This window comes from Amphiura filiformis, chromosome 16 (genome assembly GCF_039555335.1).
Source record: "Amphiura filiformis chromosome 16, Afil_fr2py, whole genome shotgun sequence".
Taxonomy (NCBI): Eukaryota; Metazoa; Echinodermata; class Ophiuroidea; order Amphilepidida; family Amphiuridae; genus Amphiura; species Amphiura filiformis.
This window is the reverse complement of record NC_092643.1, coordinates 14875622-14894425: the sequence shown is the minus strand read 5'-3', so window position 1 is coordinate 14894425 and position 18804 is coordinate 14875622. Positions and strand designations below refer to the sequence as shown.

General features: G+C 36.0%; 2 protein-coding genes across 2 annotated transcripts in view; one reads left to right on the top strand and one right to left on the bottom strand.

Annotated features, from left to right (window-relative positions):
* LOC140172447 (uncharacterized) overlaps window positions 1-8013 on the top strand; it is a 62762-nt gene extending 54749 nt beyond the window's left edge. Inside the window, exons 49-55 of the mRNA XM_072195594.1 lie at window positions 1411-1695; window positions 2048-2311; window positions 3285-3359; window positions 3562-3597; window positions 4412-4516; window positions 4873-5019; window positions 6185-8013. Coding sequence (XP_072051695.1) covers window positions 1411-1695; window positions 2048-2311; window positions 3285-3359; window positions 3562-3597; window positions 4412-4516; window positions 4873-5019; window positions 6185-6378 — 1106 coding nt within the window. The 3' untranslated portion in view covers window positions 6379-8013. The remainder of the gene's footprint in view (window positions 1-1410; window positions 1696-2047; window positions 2312-3284; window positions 3360-3561; window positions 3598-4411; window positions 4517-4872; window positions 5020-6184) is intronic.
* Window positions 8014-15507: 7494 nt separating this feature from the next.
* LOC140172446 (uncharacterized) overlaps window positions 15508-18804 on the bottom strand; it is a 74997-nt gene continuing 71700 nt past the window's right edge. Inside the window, exons 52-54 of the mRNA XM_072195593.1 lie at window positions 18507-18611; window positions 18012-18158; window positions 15508-16029 (exon numbers count right to left, since the gene is read on the bottom strand). Of these exons, the coding sequence (XP_072051694.1) occupies window positions 15854-16029; window positions 18012-18158; window positions 18507-18611 (428 nt within the window). The 3' untranslated portion in view covers window positions 15508-15853. The remainder of the gene's footprint in view (window positions 16030-18011; window positions 18159-18506; window positions 18612-18804) is intronic.

Here is an 18804-nt window from a genome sequence, read left to right as displayed (position 1 = left end):
GTGTGTTTTAGCAAAAAATGAAGATACATGGCCTGGGATGGGGCAATTATTGCTGCTAGTTTTGATGTTTTAGCTACTATATACTTGTTCATCATCGCCATGTTTGTATGGTGGTCGATATTTAACCTTCATCAATAATGGCAACCAGTAGCGTAGCCAGGATTTTAGTGTGAGGGGCCAAAGCCAAATTTTCGTCCCCATTTGTCAGTACATTTTTGTCCCATTTTTAGTCATTTCAAAGACACTTTACTCTTTGCTGTCCCAATATTCGGGGGAGGGGCACTTTCCCCTCCGGCTCCCCCTGGCTACGCCACTGATGGCAACTATAACGTCGACGGGTTCTCGGGCCAATACTGTCAAATTCGGGCATGTTATCGATAGTCGGTTGTATACATTCTTAAAATGTATCTTTAGCAAGTTTAAGGTGGTACTACACCCCTTGATAAATTTGTGACTATTTTTGCATTTTTCTCAAAAACCAATAACACACTGGTACCAAAAGTTATCTATATTATAGGGGCAAGGAATCCAGTTACTACACTGGAATTTCAGTGACTCAAGACAAGTAGTTATTGATTTATTGATCAAATATGTGACCGTACACCACGAATGAGCCGTAAATGTCCTCAATTGTATTCTGAGTTGCAGTGTAAAATGGGCATGAAGGTCGTATTCATAGGTACCTCAATTTGGTGCTACGTGTACCTCATTTAATGAGATACACGTAGCACCAAATTGAAATACCTATGAATATGACCTTCATGCCCATTTTACACTGTAACTCAGCATACAATTGAGGACATTTACGGCTCATTCGTGGTGTACGGTCAGTAATTGTAGTCCTTGCCTCTATAATATACATATCTTACTTGTCACCAATGCGCTATAATGTTTGAGAAAAATGCAAAAATAGGCACCAAATTGGCCAGGGGTGTAGTACCACCTTAAGTGACACAAATTTGTAATATACTTTCATAAAAGTAGCACATAGCCACTGTGCCGAAGATTACGTTAGCCGCTTTCAAAAATGACGATATTGTGACATCATCATTGTATCACTTACTTTTTAAAGGAATGTTTATCTGAAATGTAATGTTTTTTCTTTCTTAATTCAGTTCATTTATTTATCATTTCATTATCTTTACCTAGTATTACCTTCTTGCTATTATATGTATTAACATGAAAAGCAATGAGAAATTTAGGGACTCCAATGAGAACGTGGGAAAAATAGCATTAAGTGAATTACGATCAGAAAATAATCTTTACAGCTTACAAAGGAAAGAATAAACAGTACAATTTAAAGTACAGTAAGTTAAAAGTATATAATCACTTCAAGTTTATAACTGGGTAGAGTTTTTCTCGAAACCAGGTGGATGAAAATTATGTTGCAATTTGTATTTTGTTAACCAGCTTCACAACCAAGTGTCACCTGCAGCCCATCTATTGTTCCAACTTCTTCTGACTCCGACATTTCATACTCACCAAGTCTGACCAACTTTGGTAGCACGGGTAACGTTCAGGTAACATACACCAATACCAATCAGCAGGCTAACCAGATCGATGATCTTGTTGTAACGCGACCAATTACAACAACGCCACACTCGTTGGATTTGCCAGCTGGTTCCAACACTGTAACGGTCACGGCAAGTAATGGGGTGTCAACAGCGACGTGTACCTTCCAGTACTTCAGAACTGGTATGTAGTATTTAAAAAAAAAAAAAAAAAGCTTCAGAAACTCAAGGCTTGACTTTTATTCGTTTCAAACTGTTTTAAGTCGAGTGGGATGGCAAAGGTCACATGCTTCCCGTTTTAGCCATTCAACTGTAGTGTATTTAATAATAATTAGAAACGAGCCAGGGAAGCCAATAATCACATGTACCAACTTTTTCTCAGCATGTCAGTGTCCCAGTGTTCAGAGCCATCATCTTCTCAATACACATCATTCATGTTCCTTTGAAGAATAACTACTGACACCAATATCTTACATTGATACCATGGTAACAATGGCTACAAACGATAAAATAAGTGAATTGCTTCTAATTTTCAGATTTGCAATGTCCACCGTCATCTAGTGGCACCTCGACAGCGCTTACATTCCCGGTACCAAGCTTTACCTTTCCTGACAACATCCAAGTTGATTTTATTCGTTACTCCACTGTGGCAGGTCAGGTTATAACTTTGTCAACTGCTTTATCAGATCACACATTGACCGGGTTCAGTTCTGGTACGACGACTACTATAAGCGCCACAGCAACAGATTCAAGTGGCAATACTGCAACTTGTACTTTTATTTACACATATACAATGGGAGGTAAGTTGTAAGATATAAACACCTACCAATAGGTAATTACACCCCCTTCATAAATGATCATTATTATTCCAAACCGGTTGATAGTATGCCAAATGTGGCGTATGCATTCGGAGGATTGATGATACTATTGGGAAAAAATCTACACATCTCTGGTAATATGATATTAGCAAAGTTTCATACTAGAATATTTTTATACAGGTATATTCTTGAGATTTGAGAAAAACACCCTAAACCGACTGGAGTCTGTTCAGAGGTTTGCCTGCCTGGTTATATTACAATCTTGGGACCTGGATCGTGACAGCCTCCTTTCCCAAACTAACCTTTCCTCTCTTAAGAGCCGTCGTGTCTCCTTCATTGTGCGCCATGTTTTCAAAATTCTTGCCAGCCTTTTTAGAATCCATGCTTTCCTCGGATCCTAATGTATTCACACGTCACTCACGTTCACACTCAAGATGTATATATTCCCGTGCTCCCTACCCACCGTCTTTCAGCGGCCTCGCACTTTGTAAAAGAAGTTTCTTCCACCTAGGAACCAATGTTGTGGAATGAGCTACCTGAAAATGTTGTCTGTTCTCCCACCTTGTCTGCATTCAAGGCTGCAGTTAAAGCACTCCAATATTTGCTTTTGCTTTCATCCCTTCCCTTTATGATTGTCTGTTTGTCTTGTTTTCCCTATCTAGTTTATTTTATTTTATGTTTGATTTGTAGGCTTCCCTTTAATTTAATGCTCATTGAGCACTTTTGGGTATTGCCATATTTTTTTTTTTTTTTTTTCTGTATCCAATAGCTTAAAGCTAGCATCATAAGTGTCTCCTTAACTAATAACAAAAGGTGCCTACTGGTATCTTGGAGGCATTGTCTTTTTTTTAAAGACATTTGTTTGATCTAGTGTTATAGATAATATAGTAATTATAGAATTTTTGTAGCATTTTCTTTGAGGTTCTAAACATAAATATTTTATTTCACTCCATAGGAAATGTGTGTTCTTCCAACCCATGCCCAGATGGCGAGAATTGTTTCTATTTTGGACAAATGTATGTGTGCGCAGGTATGTCAAAGTTTAACATTTTATAGACAAACACATCTGATTATGAGCATTGACCCTTTTATATTGCAAACACAAACCCGAACTCGTTCATGTACAGTATTACAACCATACGCACTACATGTATATGTATTATATTATTTATAATGTGCAGACAATATGACATTTTTTGGATGTTCATCATGAGTTTTTCATTCCATTACAGCTACTAATGCCGGTCGAAGACGTCGGGATGGAGACGGTGAGTTTATAATCTTCACCAATGCCCACGGATTTTCCATATTATATACTGCACCAAAAAGATATCCGAACACAAATCCTAATTTTAAAACTAAACCATATTTGGATAAATTTATTTTTAAATAGATTTACTATTTAATCGGCACATTACGACACCCCATTGAATGTTACCTCTAAAAGTAAAGTTACAAGCATTTGCTTAGACGAAGGTCCAGTTTTGAAAGTGACAAACTGGCCTATTCAAAAATCAACGGACTAGACTTCTGGTTTGAGAGTGGTGGATGGCTAGTTTATGCGATGTTTTTTAATTTAAATTTAAAATAAAAGGAACAAAAGAAAACTGAACCAAAAGAACTGAAAAAATTAAATAAATGTTGTAAAAAGTACAAAGAAAAAACTGAAATAAATCTTGACTGAAGAAAGAGTGTTGTCTCTTTGTTGCCCTTGTTGAATCTTTTCGTCTTATAGGCTAGTTTGTCACTTTTAAAACGGAACCTTCGTCTAATCAAATGCTTGTAACTTTACTTCCCGAGGTCACATTACATTTTAATGGGGTGTCATAATGTACAGGAATAAACAATGCATCTATTGAAAATAAATTAATTTAAGTCATATTTTTAAGTTTCAAAATTGGGATTTTTCCAAGTGTTTCCGAATACATTTTTGGTGCAGTTATATACTTTTTATGAAATAATTTTTACTTTGTAGATTCCCCCCATCTCTTCTTCCTTCACCTCTCTAGCTGTCTCTTTGTCTTCTCATTTTGCATTATTAAAATCCAAGATGACTATTGTTGTCAACTTGTTCATTAACAGAATATCCTGATGAATATCCTTGCTTGAATGGTGCCACACGAGTTGATGATATGGGTGCCTCAATATGTCTCTGCCAACCAGGGTTTACTGGAATTTTCTGCCAAGGTATTTTGTTACTTAAAATAAACTATAATGTTAAAAAGGAGCTGTTAGAATCTGCTTATCCACAATAATAGCCTAGTAGTTGAATAATTCAAATTTGGTTAATGGCCTAAGCATCAAAAGCTATATACCGCCGAGGTCTGATCGAGGAATTCTGCCTTTAATACAGATACTGCTCGGATCGAAAGCTCGGGCGTTGATGGCAAGCCTGACCTTGTTTCTTTCTTCAATTACATTTTAGGGTGTAGCAGCTAGCACATTATTACTCTGTCACTGTTGCCATAGATACTGCCTTTTTAACAGATACATTAAATCACAATGGCATCAATTTAGAGATGTTTTTTTTTTTCACATTGCAGAAAGTGATTATGCTTTTGACATCTGTCAATTCAACCCATGTGATCATAATGGTACATGTGTTGATCTGAGCATGCAAGAAGGTTTTGTTCCTGGTGATTATGTATGCCGATGTGTAACTGGATGGACAGGAACACATTGCCAACAATGTGAGTAAAGAAACAGAACAATTACAACCAATATAGGCAGTAATTGGCAGCAATGTTAACCAATAAACATTGGATGCTGGTTAGTCCTCTGGAATACAGCATCCTTTGTTGACAATGGGTTATTCCAGTTGAAATCCATACACCCCCTATGGAAGATTTTTCTTTAATCTTTCACACAGGGAGTGTGAATTTCAAATGGGGTTACCTGAATGAATGACTCCATTTGAAATGTACTGTATGGAATTGAACTGGAATAACCCAATGATGTTTCTCCTATTATGATTAACTTGGGAGAGCTGTTAAAACTTGATTTAGTACATATCGGAACTCTGACCTCTCTGGAATTGTCATCTAACAAAAATTTGATCCAAAGGTCAAACACAGATTGGCTGTGGTGCTTAAAATAAAAATGTATTACTAATTAATGCAATTTTACCAATAGGTCACAAAGGTCAATCTTACCGTTTGTTTTTTCAAACTACTTCAACATAACCCTTAAATGAATCCCGGTAAATGAATGATTGTTTAACCAGTCGGTCCAGGCAGACACATGCTTGGGTCTTGATGAGACTAGGCTTATGCAATCGCCCAAGCCAAGCTGAAAAGCCAATTCTGGCCTGTATGGAGATTGAAGAAAAGGGCAAGGCCACTTTCAACCAATCAAGTGAACAAATCATACCCTTAAAGCCACATTAATGTAGACACAGATTGGCTGTGGTGCTTAAAATAAAAATGTATTACTAATTAATGCAATTTTACCAATAGGTCACAAAGGTCAATCTTACCGTTTGTTTTTTCAAACTACTTCAACATAACCCTTAAATGAATCCCGGTAAATGAATGATTGTTTAACCAGTCGGTCCAGGCAGACACATGCTTGGGTCTTGATGAGACTAGGCTTATGCAATCGCCCAAGCCAAGCTGAAAAGCCAATTCTGGCCTGTATGGAGATTGAAGAAAAGGGCAAGGCCACTTTCAACCAATCAAGTGAACAAATCATACCCTTAAAGCCACATTAATGTATACGTCTGTCAAAGGGACTTTTTAACACATTCCCAATATTTTGTTATATAATATTGAGCTAGTATCATAATCACCATCCAATGCACTTTGTTATTTGAATCCTGTAAAAAAGGAACTTTCTATTTCATTGATTTCTTTTCAGTTGAAGGAGACACGCAACTGGAACCGATTCCAAAAGGCTTCATTCTGAACACGTCAGAGTTCATAGCTATAGCGTTCTTGGTACTTCTTGTCGTAGCAGCAGTGGGACTCTGTTACCTAGGAATGAGATTACGATATGTCCGCGCTTTGGTAAAACATCAAAAACGTGTGGATGAAATGCCTATAGTACAGTAGATGGTTTAGCAATAGCAAAGTTGTAAAACAATATGGAGATCAAAACATATAAATATATAATATTCATGGGTAATATCTAATAGCAGAATCACAGCATAGCTGTTTAGAGGGCGGGAGGGTATGACTACTATCATCATTTGGGGTCGTCCAAACCTGGGTTTGCAGCAAATATCGAAATAACAGGTGTTTTGCAACAATATGATAACTCACTTCCATTGGCATAGTTCAACGGCCCTCATTTAACAATCTTGGTTCCAAATTTGACCTCATGTTACGGATTATGAGTTTTTGTACCCAGACAGATATGCAAAGGTCATTCTAAAGTGTAAAAATTAATTGCGGTTAAAGAACTGTTCCCTGACAGATGAGGATGTGTAAGATCCTAGTGACACAATATTTTGCCTGTTTGAGAATTGAGCACTGAGAATGAGAGACTTCACAAATTTATAATTGCCAGAACAGTCACTTAAATAATTCATAGGACATGTCTGATATTTTATCAACAAAATTATGAAGGCTTTGGTGAAGTAGAAAGTACTGTTACATATTGTAACAAGAAAGGATGGGATATGTCGGGCATATGGGTAGAAAAATGAAATGGGAATAATGTAAAGCAAGATTCATGTTATCGTCATTCAATGTGATAGATCTGGAGGTACCGTAATGAGAGCCTATGCCCGGAGCCTATTTCAAACTTCACATTACAGACCAGGTGTGCAACCCTTGCCATTATTGTCCATTCTATTTGTGATTTTTAGTCAAAGTATAGTCCCGGAGTATAGTAGTTATTAAGATTGATTTACTTTCAGGTGAGTTTAACAGTACTATGAGTATGGCTACACTACTGCAATAAAAATTAACGGATGAGAACGGCATTAACATTGTATAACTCATATGATTTCATTGAGTAATGTTCATGCAACTGCACACTTGTACTGCCGAGTACTGAAGTCCTATGACATTGAAAAACACTTTGGTCAGCACCATGAAAACAGATTGTCAGATTCTGATCGTTTAATATTTTTTAATAGTGTAGGTTACATGTATATTAAGATATGTGGAATGGTTTGACTGGGCTGGGATTTTTTGTGTTCTCAATCCAGTTCTGATAATGCTCAGGTCTTCCGTGTTCTACAGCATTTAATAGCAACTTCTTTTGTTGTGTAAGTAAACCTGGGGAATACGTATGCATAACTTCAAAACAATAAACCTGAATAAAGCATTTTGATGTTCTGTTTAAAGGTAAACTGCAAATTAGAAAATCATTCTGTGGAATGAATACCAGAATTTGATGTTAGATATAATGAAGATCTTTGACCTCACTGTAACAATTCTTGCCAAAGGTCAATTTTTTGATACAAACATTTAATACAAAATAATAAAATTCATAGTGATCCTTGTCTTGGTTAAATTTCCATCTAAAATTAATGTTATTTCTCATAACTATTTTTTTCCCCATGGTGCTCCAGTATTACACATGATATTTTTATAATTATATATATATTAAGAAATTTTATTTTTTAAGAAATAAAGGTGTGTGGTACTATAATTAAGGCTAAATCAGTATCCGTGTGGATTATATGATTTTATTCGACTTGAATAAATGATTTTTCATGATAAATGTATAAACATTCAGACTTTGCATTTTCGTTTGTGTTACTTCTGCATTTACTCAACCTTTATCTCTGACACCAGTCTTGGGTTCTAATTGTACACTACCTATACATACGATTTCCTACCCCCTCTCTAATATCAAGATGTTTCACAGGCGAGATTTGTGGAAAGCAAAAACCGGGGTTGAACCAGCTGCCCGCAAACAAAATGTTTGTGTGAGACTGCAATTCGGATTGAACCCAGGATGGGTGTGAGACAAGTTGCAGCTAAGTAGTTCAGGGATGAATATCAGCAACCATTGTGTTTGGTTTTCGTAGACTATGATAAGGCTTTCTACAGCATTGAAATTCCAAATATTTGCAAATACATGCTTACATACATACATACAATAAGGCTTTTGTAGCCCGCCATTTCATGAAGACCACAGCGGGTGTGATGATACATAATAAAATAATACACTACAGAGCAAAGAATGAACAAAGACAAGTCAATATGGGAACATGTATGTTTTCAAATTCTTCTTAAATATATGAGGAGATGTTGCAGAACGAAGGGCTGCTGGAAGTTGGTTCCATAACTTTGGAGCAGCGAAGTAAAAAGATCTGTCAGCAGCGGATTGAAGTTTCCTGGAGTGAATGGTATGTTCAACTAACCGGGTAGTATCTGCAGACGAGCGCAGTCCAGTGCGGGAAGGTGTGTAATTAAGTAAGTTGGAAGCCAGATATGGAGGAGCAATGTTATTCACACACTTAAAAACAAGGAGCAATATCTTAAAAACAATACGTTCATGAATCGGAAGCCAATGTAACTGTTCCATATATGGTGTGGCATGGTCTTGCCTGCCAGCGCGATGAATAAGTTTGACAGCCCAATTTTGCAACCGTTGAAGTTTGGCAATATCTGTTTTGTTGGATCCTAACAGAAGAGCATTGCCGTAGTTTAAGCGAGAAAGCACCAGAGATCTAACAATGTGATGACATGAGTCTGTGTCCAGGAACCGGCGAATACGAGATATGTTGGGAGCTGAATCAGCAACATAAACTTTCCGAATCGCCAACACCAATATTGAAAATCTTAGAAATGCAAAGAAACAAAATATGGTGCAATGTATAATGTCCTTGGCGTACTGAAGCGTTTAAGTACAATCCTTCTTGACGACATAGCGAGATAGTACTTATCAAAATATAGCTCTATTATCTCCGATATATATCGTCAAGTAGGATGGTACTTACATGCTTACGTAACAGTGTTACGGTAACACTGCATTCATTGTACAAATGTACCCAATGCCCATCCATATCGGTGCATTTTGAAACGTTACAATAATTGTTTTCCAAAACTGTTTTCAGGCACAACTTGATAAAGGTGTTTTAATAAACCTCAACATTATTTACAAAAAACAAACAGGTTATCTATTGGTTTCAAACAAAGCAATCGTCAACCATCTGTGACGAAAACGTTTTCTTTTGTCTCTATTCGCCGTAGAAGTAGTGATGTAACAGGATTATTTACCATAGCGATAGGTAAAAACAATGTTACATCACTACTTCTACGGCGAATTACAGACTGCATAATTAATGTTCTATTTCGAACACGCCTATCACAGCTCTTGCATAGCCCCATCAGCGCCTGTATGGAGGAAATTCCAGTATAATAATAGCTTAATATTTAGTAAAGGGCAAATATTGACGTCTTCTGTTTGTTCGACACTCCACATGTTCAACACGGTAAAGCCTAACCCTAATTGTCCATGCAGCCCTAAACCCTAAACCTGAATGTATACTCGACATACTGCAGTTACTGTCCGTTTTCCTATACACAATACACAGAGCTTTCACAATTGACGCGTGACCTCTACAAGTAGTGTAGGTTAGAAGTATAGGCAATTGCCTAGTTAACGTCACTGTGTGAAAAATAACCGGCCAATATTTAAAGTATTCTCTGAAATTCTAGAAAATATAGTTTTGTAACATGTCCTAAATTTTTAGCTAATTTAAGTGTTTGGAAATATTCGCACTTTTGTGTTTTAGGAAGGATATGTAAACGACAGATAACACCAAAAATATGAAGAAATTATTTCCAAACCCTGTTAAGTCTGCAAACCATTATGCTTCTCATTTTCAAGAACGCTGGTTAACAATAAGCACACTATTGTCTCATGTCGTAAACAAAAGCCCACACAGCATTGTTACTTTGTGTTCGCTTTATAATCGTTCACCCAACTGAAACTATAATACTAGCTCATTGCTCATTGCACAGGTAAAACAGAAACATGTGTAGTGTGGATTTAATTAGAGAAGATCTGATTTAATCAGTTGAGCTGTTTTCAATGAGTGTTATCTTGGTTTAATAGCTTTTAATGGGGTTTAAGTCCTGCAAAGGTCGTGGTGAATTCTACTGTAGACATTACTGCATCATGATCACTTTTGCAGAAAACGATTCTCACGCATGCTCAGTGTCTACTTCCGTTTTCAGAGCGTCAAGCCGATCAATCGATACCAATTGCTGAAGCAAAAACGACCTCACTTTTGGAAGTTGAAGAAATCTCAACTTTCGAGCGATATCGCTTGACACGTGAATGCATCAAACAATCATTTACAACCAACTGGATCTATTATTTTACTAATTGATTTACATTTCTCATTATCTTTCGGTGATGAATTAATTCAAAACAATAATTATTGACAGCAATGAATATTCTAAAAATGTATTTTGCGACATTTAGAATATTTTAATTGTCGTCTGCAATTGCTATCGCTGTGATAAGTATAAATGCAAAAGCGACGAGCGATGCATCTCAAAATTCGGCGATTGCCGATCCAAAAGCGGTGCATCACAATCGCTCGGCGATCGAGTATAAATTCAGCTTTTCTCTATTGAAAATGTTAAGGGTAGACGAAGTCAAATCAGCCACAAAAAAAAATCGATTTTCATTATCTAAATCAATATTATGTGACGTGTCATGTCAAAAGCAGACACTTTTGGGCAGGTTATCAATTTTGAGGTTTTTACATATCTTAAATGTAGAGAAATTTTGCCCCACAACGCCGTTTTCCCCATTGAAATCGGATATTCCTAAGCGAAGATATTGAGTTCGTAAGTTATGGTATTATAAAAATGGAAATTGAGATATCGGCCTTTAAAAATATTATTGACAATGTTGAGAGTAGGAATTACCTCGAAAATGCCTCAAATAATACAAGAAGCCAGTTATATTCCGGTCTGAAACTCTCAGACAATATTTTAAACATTAATAACATCACAAATTCGCAACAAACCCAAATTGTGAAAAATCACCCCCGTGCAGATTTTTGGCTATTTCTCCATTTACGATTCTGCCCAAAAGTGTCTGCTTTTGACATGACACGTCACATATTATTGAAAAATAACAGTTTGATTAATCATATACTTGAATTATTGTTGTGAATGAGTTATGTACCTTCTACAAAAGTGTTGTTGTTTCAGCCCTCTTTACAACTTAACTCAAGAACCACAGGACCTACAAAAGTATATCTGTGATATTTGAATTCTTCTACACACTCACTATGAAATGATCAATTTTTGATAAAGATCACTACCATTCGCAAGTTGCTGTGAACTACATTTTTTTTGTTGCTGCTTCGACCAACAATACATCATATACCCTTAAGTCTGTTCTATAAACTTAACAGCTGAAAACATGTGTTCACCATTTAGTTGACAGTACACCGCCGAGGGTATCAGGTCAATATCGCTCAATACCATTCGCAACATGATGATGTGAACTACCAAATCGCAAAGTTAAAAATAGTTCTAACCTTAAATAATCGAGTCTTTGTTGATTGCGTCTCCAACGAGAGAAATGTGGGAACAATCGAAGGAATGCGGCAAATAGCAATCTTATTAAATTATCCTTGTCTTTTGAGGCGCGAAAATGATCGAGCATCATCGTGCACTTAAGGGTACACGAGGTATTGTTGGTCGAAGCAGCCAAAAACTCGATGTTCATTATCTAAATCAATATATTATTAAAAAATAATACTTTGATGTTTTGGTTCATTCTACAAATCATATACTTTGAAAACTTGATTTATTGTTGTTAATGAGTTATGTACGTTTTACAAAAGTGTTGTTTCAGCCCTCATTACAACATAACTCAAGAACCACAGGACCTACAAAGTATATCTGTGATATTTGAATTCTTCTACACGCTCGCTATGAAATGATCACTGCAACTTTTGCCAAACCTCACTACCATTCGCAAGATGCTGTAAACTACCAAATCGCAACAGTTTAAAATACTTGCTAACCTTAAAATAACCGTTTGTATTTGTCTGAAATCTGTTTGTGTTTATAAATCTAAATCTACGCTAATATATAAATAATAAATAATATAACATAGCCCGTTGTCGGGACTTCGCTCATGTCTTCGTACTGTTATTTATTTTTAAGCGGGCACTTTGATTTTCGACATGCTACACGTTGGCTTAATTGTTCCACTCCCACCTGTACTTCTTTTGTTCAGCATCGCGGTAAGTCTGATACTCACTTTGATGTACTGTTTGACCGGCTTCCATCTGTCTCACTTCCCTGCTATGATGGTGTATGATTCTTTTGATGTGATTATATTCTCAAACCCTGTAATATATACCATTATTTTTGCTTTTAGAACCAAAAATTTGTATGACTTGCAGTTGAATATATGTGTTGAAAGAATACGATAAGCGTTACTGTGCGTATTGAAATTCCAACTCTGTGTCTTGAAAACAAAAACTGACGAAAAAAATTTCAGCCAATGAATGGGAACGATGTGGTATCTTATATCGTCCAAGTGATGTGCTTAGCCTGAGTCGATAGGCCTTTCTCGAACAAACTCGCCATGCGTGGCCGTTGAAGAACGCAGTAAATTCACACTACTATCATGGCAATTTCTGAAACGAATATATAGGGATGATGACGCTGTGTAACCTTCCTTGAAATCTTAAATCGCTGACCTCTGTTGGTCTTTGTGAATTTTGTCTTTTAGTGTAAGTCTTCGGCTTTGACAGACCTGAACTTGGCCAGTGGGGATTTTTGAGCTCAACTACTTAGCTTTGCAAACTAATTATAGCTCGCTAATGAAAGATTTTCCCCAACTCTAGTAGGCACATCGTATACAGGTCTACATTATACATACGTCATATTTGTATTTATGTGGACGCTAGAAAAAGTAAGTACTAGGCCCAAATTGGTGAAAGAGGCTGAGCGGGAATACGACTTTTTTCTCGATAAAACCACTTTTTAAAACTGTTGGGCGAAATTTGTATGCAAAATGTATTTCCTACACTACGATACTGGTAAAAGGAAGAAGTAAGTGGGGTCACAAAGGTGAGGTCACTAAAGTCCTTAGTTTTATGTCTACATCACCTCAACGCGCCACAATAGGCACAATATACCGGCCCAATAGGGCTTATTATATTCAGCCTATAATTCTTCTAGTTTTTATACCCTCTCTCGCATGTGCTTTGAGAGACCTATTTCATACTCTCACCCCTCTTACACCTCTCCCCTCTCTCTCCCACTCTCCTCTTCTCTCTCTTTTCTATTTTTTAGGGATCGCCGGGGGGGGGGGGTCGCCCATGGTGACGCCCCTGAACTTGTCTCGCGCTCATCCTGGGTTCAAACTCACATGGGTTATACCTAAACCTTGCTTGGCATTAATATTTAAGTCTAATTGGAGTGAGTACTTTGAATGAACAGTCTCGAACATAATTTTGTTTGAGGTCAGCTGGTTCAACCTCCTTTGCTTTCCATCTTCTCTTACTCAACCAACAAATCTTGCCTGAGAAATTTCTAAATGTTGGACAGGGCTAAATCCATTCCTAGCATGTACTTTACAATTGGAACCCAAGACTGGTGTCAGAGATACAGGTTGCGTAAATGCAGAAGTAACACAAATGAAAATGCAAAGTCTGAATGTTTATACATTTATCATGAAAAATCATTTATTCAAGTCAAATAAAATCATATAATCCACACAGATATTGATTTTGCCTTAATTATACTACCATACACCTTATTTCTTAAAACCACTCAAAATATATAAAAATACAATGTATATATAATACTGGAGCACCTTGGGAAGATAATAATTATGAGAAATAACATTATTTTTAGATGGACATTTAACCAAGACAAGGGCCACTATGAATTTCTTTATTATTTTGTATTAAATGTTTGTATCAAAACATTACTTTTGGCAAGAATTGTTACAATAAGGTAAAATTCATTAAAACCTTCATTATATCTAACATCAAATTCTGGTATTCATTCCACAGAATGATGATTTTCTAGTTGGTAGTCTACCTATAAACAGAACATTAAAATGCTTTATTCAGGTTTATTATTTTGAAGTTAGGCACTTATTCCCAAGGTTTACTTAACACCACAAAAAGTTGTGATAAATCAGAATGAATGACAATGATATCTTAAGACTTACTTTCTTAGAAGAAATTGAAATTCCACAAACTCATTACAAATCAATGGAATGACTAATATTAAATGACACTGAAGTATTATACCTACTTATTCCCGATGTTTACTTAACACCATAAAAGAAATTGAAATTCCATAAATTCATAAAATCAGTGGAATGAATGATAATGACATTGAACTTATTACCAAGGCTTATTTGCACCACAAAAGAAGATGTAATTATAAATCGTGGAATGACAATGGCATTGACAAACCTTGCTATTAATACTGTTTATATAACTCGTACGAAGATTCTGATCATTTGATTGGTAAAATACCATTGGTGATTTTTTCCATTTTTAGTCCATTTGCTACATAATGTTTATGTACCAAAAATTTCTTGCAGATTAATTCGTTTAGCAAAAATATCGTCACATTTGAGTTTTGTTCTGGTATACCAGAACGAAATTACAACAGTGGCCTATGGAGCAGTGTATTACACATAATCATGCATAACTCGCAAACGCAAAAATCAGGAATCAAGTCAAATTTTGGGAATAAGCTTTTTTCGTGAATATCTAATGAATAATGTCATACAAAGAGCATGCTAGGATCACGAAATCCTCCTTTAATATAGGCATGTAACCTACACTATTCTACAAATTAAAGAAAACTGGCAATCCCGATGTACATTCTTTCTTTGCCTGTTTTCATAGTACTTTTAATGTCGTAGAACTTCAATACTCAGGAGTGCAAATCATACTGTCATACTGATGATTTACAATATTAATGCCGTTTTTGACAAATGTCTTTAGTCTAATCCTTCAATTTTATTGTATATAAAATATTTATAGTATTGTTAAACTGACAAGAAAGTAAATTTTAATTACTACTATACTTTGACACTACATCACAATGCATTGACCGATTTCAATTCTGTTTTTTGATTTTTTGATGTTTTAATAAAGCTCAATAATGTGAGAACATTAAATAAATAAAAATCACAAATTTGATATGACAAAATAGTAGTCAAAAAGTGTCAATAGGATCTTACATGCTCATCTTCGATGGAATTAGTCTTTAACCGCAATTAAATTTTACACTTTAGAATGAATTACCTAGGTACAAAAAACTCCGTAACTTGAGGTCAAATTTGGAGCCAAGATTGTTAAATGAGAGCTGTTGAACTATGCCATTGGAGGTGAGTTATCATATTGTTGCCAAACACCTGTTATTTTGATATTTGCTGCAAACCCAGGTTTAGATGACCCCAGAGGATGATAATAGTCATCCCCTCCCGCCCTCTAAACAGCTATGCTGTGATTCTGTTATTACATATTACCCATGAATATTAGGCTATATATTTATATGTTTTACAACTTTACAAAGATGTTTCTATTGCTAAACCATCTACTGTACTATGGGCATTTCATCCACACGTTTTTGATGTTTTACCAAAAGCGCGGACATATCGTAATCTCATTCCTAGGTAACAGAGTCCCACTGCTGCTACGACAAGAAGTACCAAGAATGCCATAGCTATGAACTCTGACGTGTTCAGATTGAAGCCTTTTGGAATCGGTTCCAGTTGCGTGTCTCCTTCAACTGAAAAGAAATCAATGGAATAAAAGTTACTCTTTCACAGGAGTCAAATAACAAAGTGCATTGGATGGTGATTGTAACACTAGCTCAATATAAACTTCTCAAAAAAAGTTTGGAAACTTTTCCAAACGGCTATATATCAGAAATATTTGAATATTGTTACATATCAATAAAACATTGTTCTTTCCTGTCATAAATGACACCAAATTTGTGACCATAACTTTTTCCATAGTTGAGTAACTGTCTTTGAAAGACAAGGAGGTCTCAAACAAAATGTGCCAAATCTGCCATTGTCTGCGTCATTTACATCAGTAAACATGAGCAAGGAATATCACACTGTTTCATTAAAATCGGTTTCGAAGTGCTGCCAGCCTGATGTACCACTGCGGGAAAATCCATAAGTTGCCGCAACTCGATTCTGAGGTATGGCAGCCTCAACATTGCTCAAGCTGACCAATTGCTCAAGCCTTATCTAGATCTGATAATTGAACCATGGTTGATTAAAACTTTCTTGCAAATGACCACTATGAAGAAGCGACCAGCAAGAGAGATTTACTTGCGTTGATCCATTTGAATCCACCTGTAGAACTGTTAATCCCATCCTAGCATTCATTCATTCATTCATTCATTCATTCATTCATTCATTCATTCATTCATTCATTCATTCATTCGTTCATTCATTCATTCATTCATTCATTCATTCATTCATTCATTCATTCATTCATTCATTCATCCATTCAAAGCAAAGAGATGAGCGCAAACAATGGTCAGTTTGGCACATTTTCTTTGAGACCTTTCTGTCTATCAAAGATAATCATTCAGCCGTGGAATACGTTATCGTCGCAAATGAGGTGTCTTTGTTGAGAGGAAAAACAATGTTTTCACTGATATGAAAAAATATTGAGATAGATTTCAAAAATTTCTGATATACAGCCGTTTTTGAATGTTTCCAATTTTTTTGAAGAATTTATATAATAAAATATTGGGGAGGTGCATAAACACCCTTTGACAGACGTATACATGTATGGCTTCATATGGGGGTTGAAGGTTAGTAACTATTTTCAACTGTTGCGATTTGGTCGTTCACAGCATCCTGCGAATGGTAGCGAGCGTCTATAAGGATTCATATCACAGTATACTTTTGTAGGTCATGAGGTTCTTGAGTTATGTTGTAAAGAGGGCTGAAACCACATCACCTATGAGTTTTCTTTCAAAATAAACAACCTAAATCTATTCAAATGTATTGTTGTAAAACGGACATTACTCATTAACAAAAAAGTTGTCAAAGTATATGATTATTGTAGGCTAAACTTCTGCAAAACTCTGTGTTTCTGTGTTACTTTCCAATAATAATTATATTGATTTAGACAATTTTAGATCTTAGATTTATATCTTTTTGGCTACCTCGACCAACAATAATTAGGCACCCCATGGACTAGAGATACAGAGCACGTAGTGCGATGGACTGCAGACTTGCCGCATCGATCCGAGGACAGCTTTCAAACATAACTCTTGATAGTAATACGCTGTTTTACATAGCCTATACCTGGTGGCAGCAGCATTTTTCTTCACAAGTCACTCATTCAGGTAACCCCATTTGTAATTCATACTCCCTGTATTAAAGATTAAAGAAATCTTCTATAGGGGGTGTATGGATTTCAACTGGATTAGCCCATTGCTGCACGCCAGAGGACAGAATAACCAGCATCCCATGTTTATTAACATCAAATACTACCTATATTAATATGAAATTGGATCGATTAAGCCTATTGGTCGCACTATGAGTTTTAAAAATATTGGACGAGATACAGTCGAGTCCAATATTTTGATAGCGAGGCCAATAAATATTGGGCGTAAAGCATCAAATTTTATCATTATTATGTGTTGGATCCAATATTTTCACACACTTGGGTTCATCAAAACATAATAATGTTTAGCATAGGATACTGGCTATTTGGTTGTAATTGTTCTGTTTCTTTACTCACATTGTTGGCAATGTGTTCCTGTCCATCCAGGTGCACATCGGCATACATAATCACCAAGAAGAAAACCTTCTTGCATGCTGAGATCAACACATGTACCATTATGATCACATGGGTTGAATTGACAGATGTCAAAAGCATAATCAGTCTCTACAATGCAAAGAAAACGAACACACATTTCTAAATTGATGTATATATATGTTAAAAAGGCAGTATCCGTTACAACAGTGACAGAGTAGTAATGCGCTAGCTGCTACACCCTAACGTGTAATTGAAGAAAGAAACAGGGTCAGGCTGCCATCAACGCCAGAGCTTTCGATCCAAGCAGGATCTTTATCAAAGTCCGAATTCCTCGATCAGATCTCGGCGGTATATAACTTTTAATGCTGAGATCATTAATCAAATTTGAATTATTTAATTACATAGGCTATTATTATGGATAAGTATTTTCCAACAGTCCCCTTTTAACATTATAGTTTAATTTAAGTAACAAAATACCTTGGCAGAAAATTCCCGTAAAACCTAGTTTGCAGAGGCATATTGAGGCACCCATATCATCAACTTGTGTGCCACCATTCAAGCAAGGATATTCATCTGGGAATTCTGTTAATAAACAAGTACATATAAAAGAGTCATCTTGGATTTTAATATGCAAAATATGAAGAGAAAGATACAGCTAGACAGGCGAGGGATGAGGGGAATCTAGGAAGTAAAAATGATTTCATAAATATAAATATATATAATAATAATAATGGAAAATGAGTGAGCATTGGTGAAGATGATTAAACATTAACTC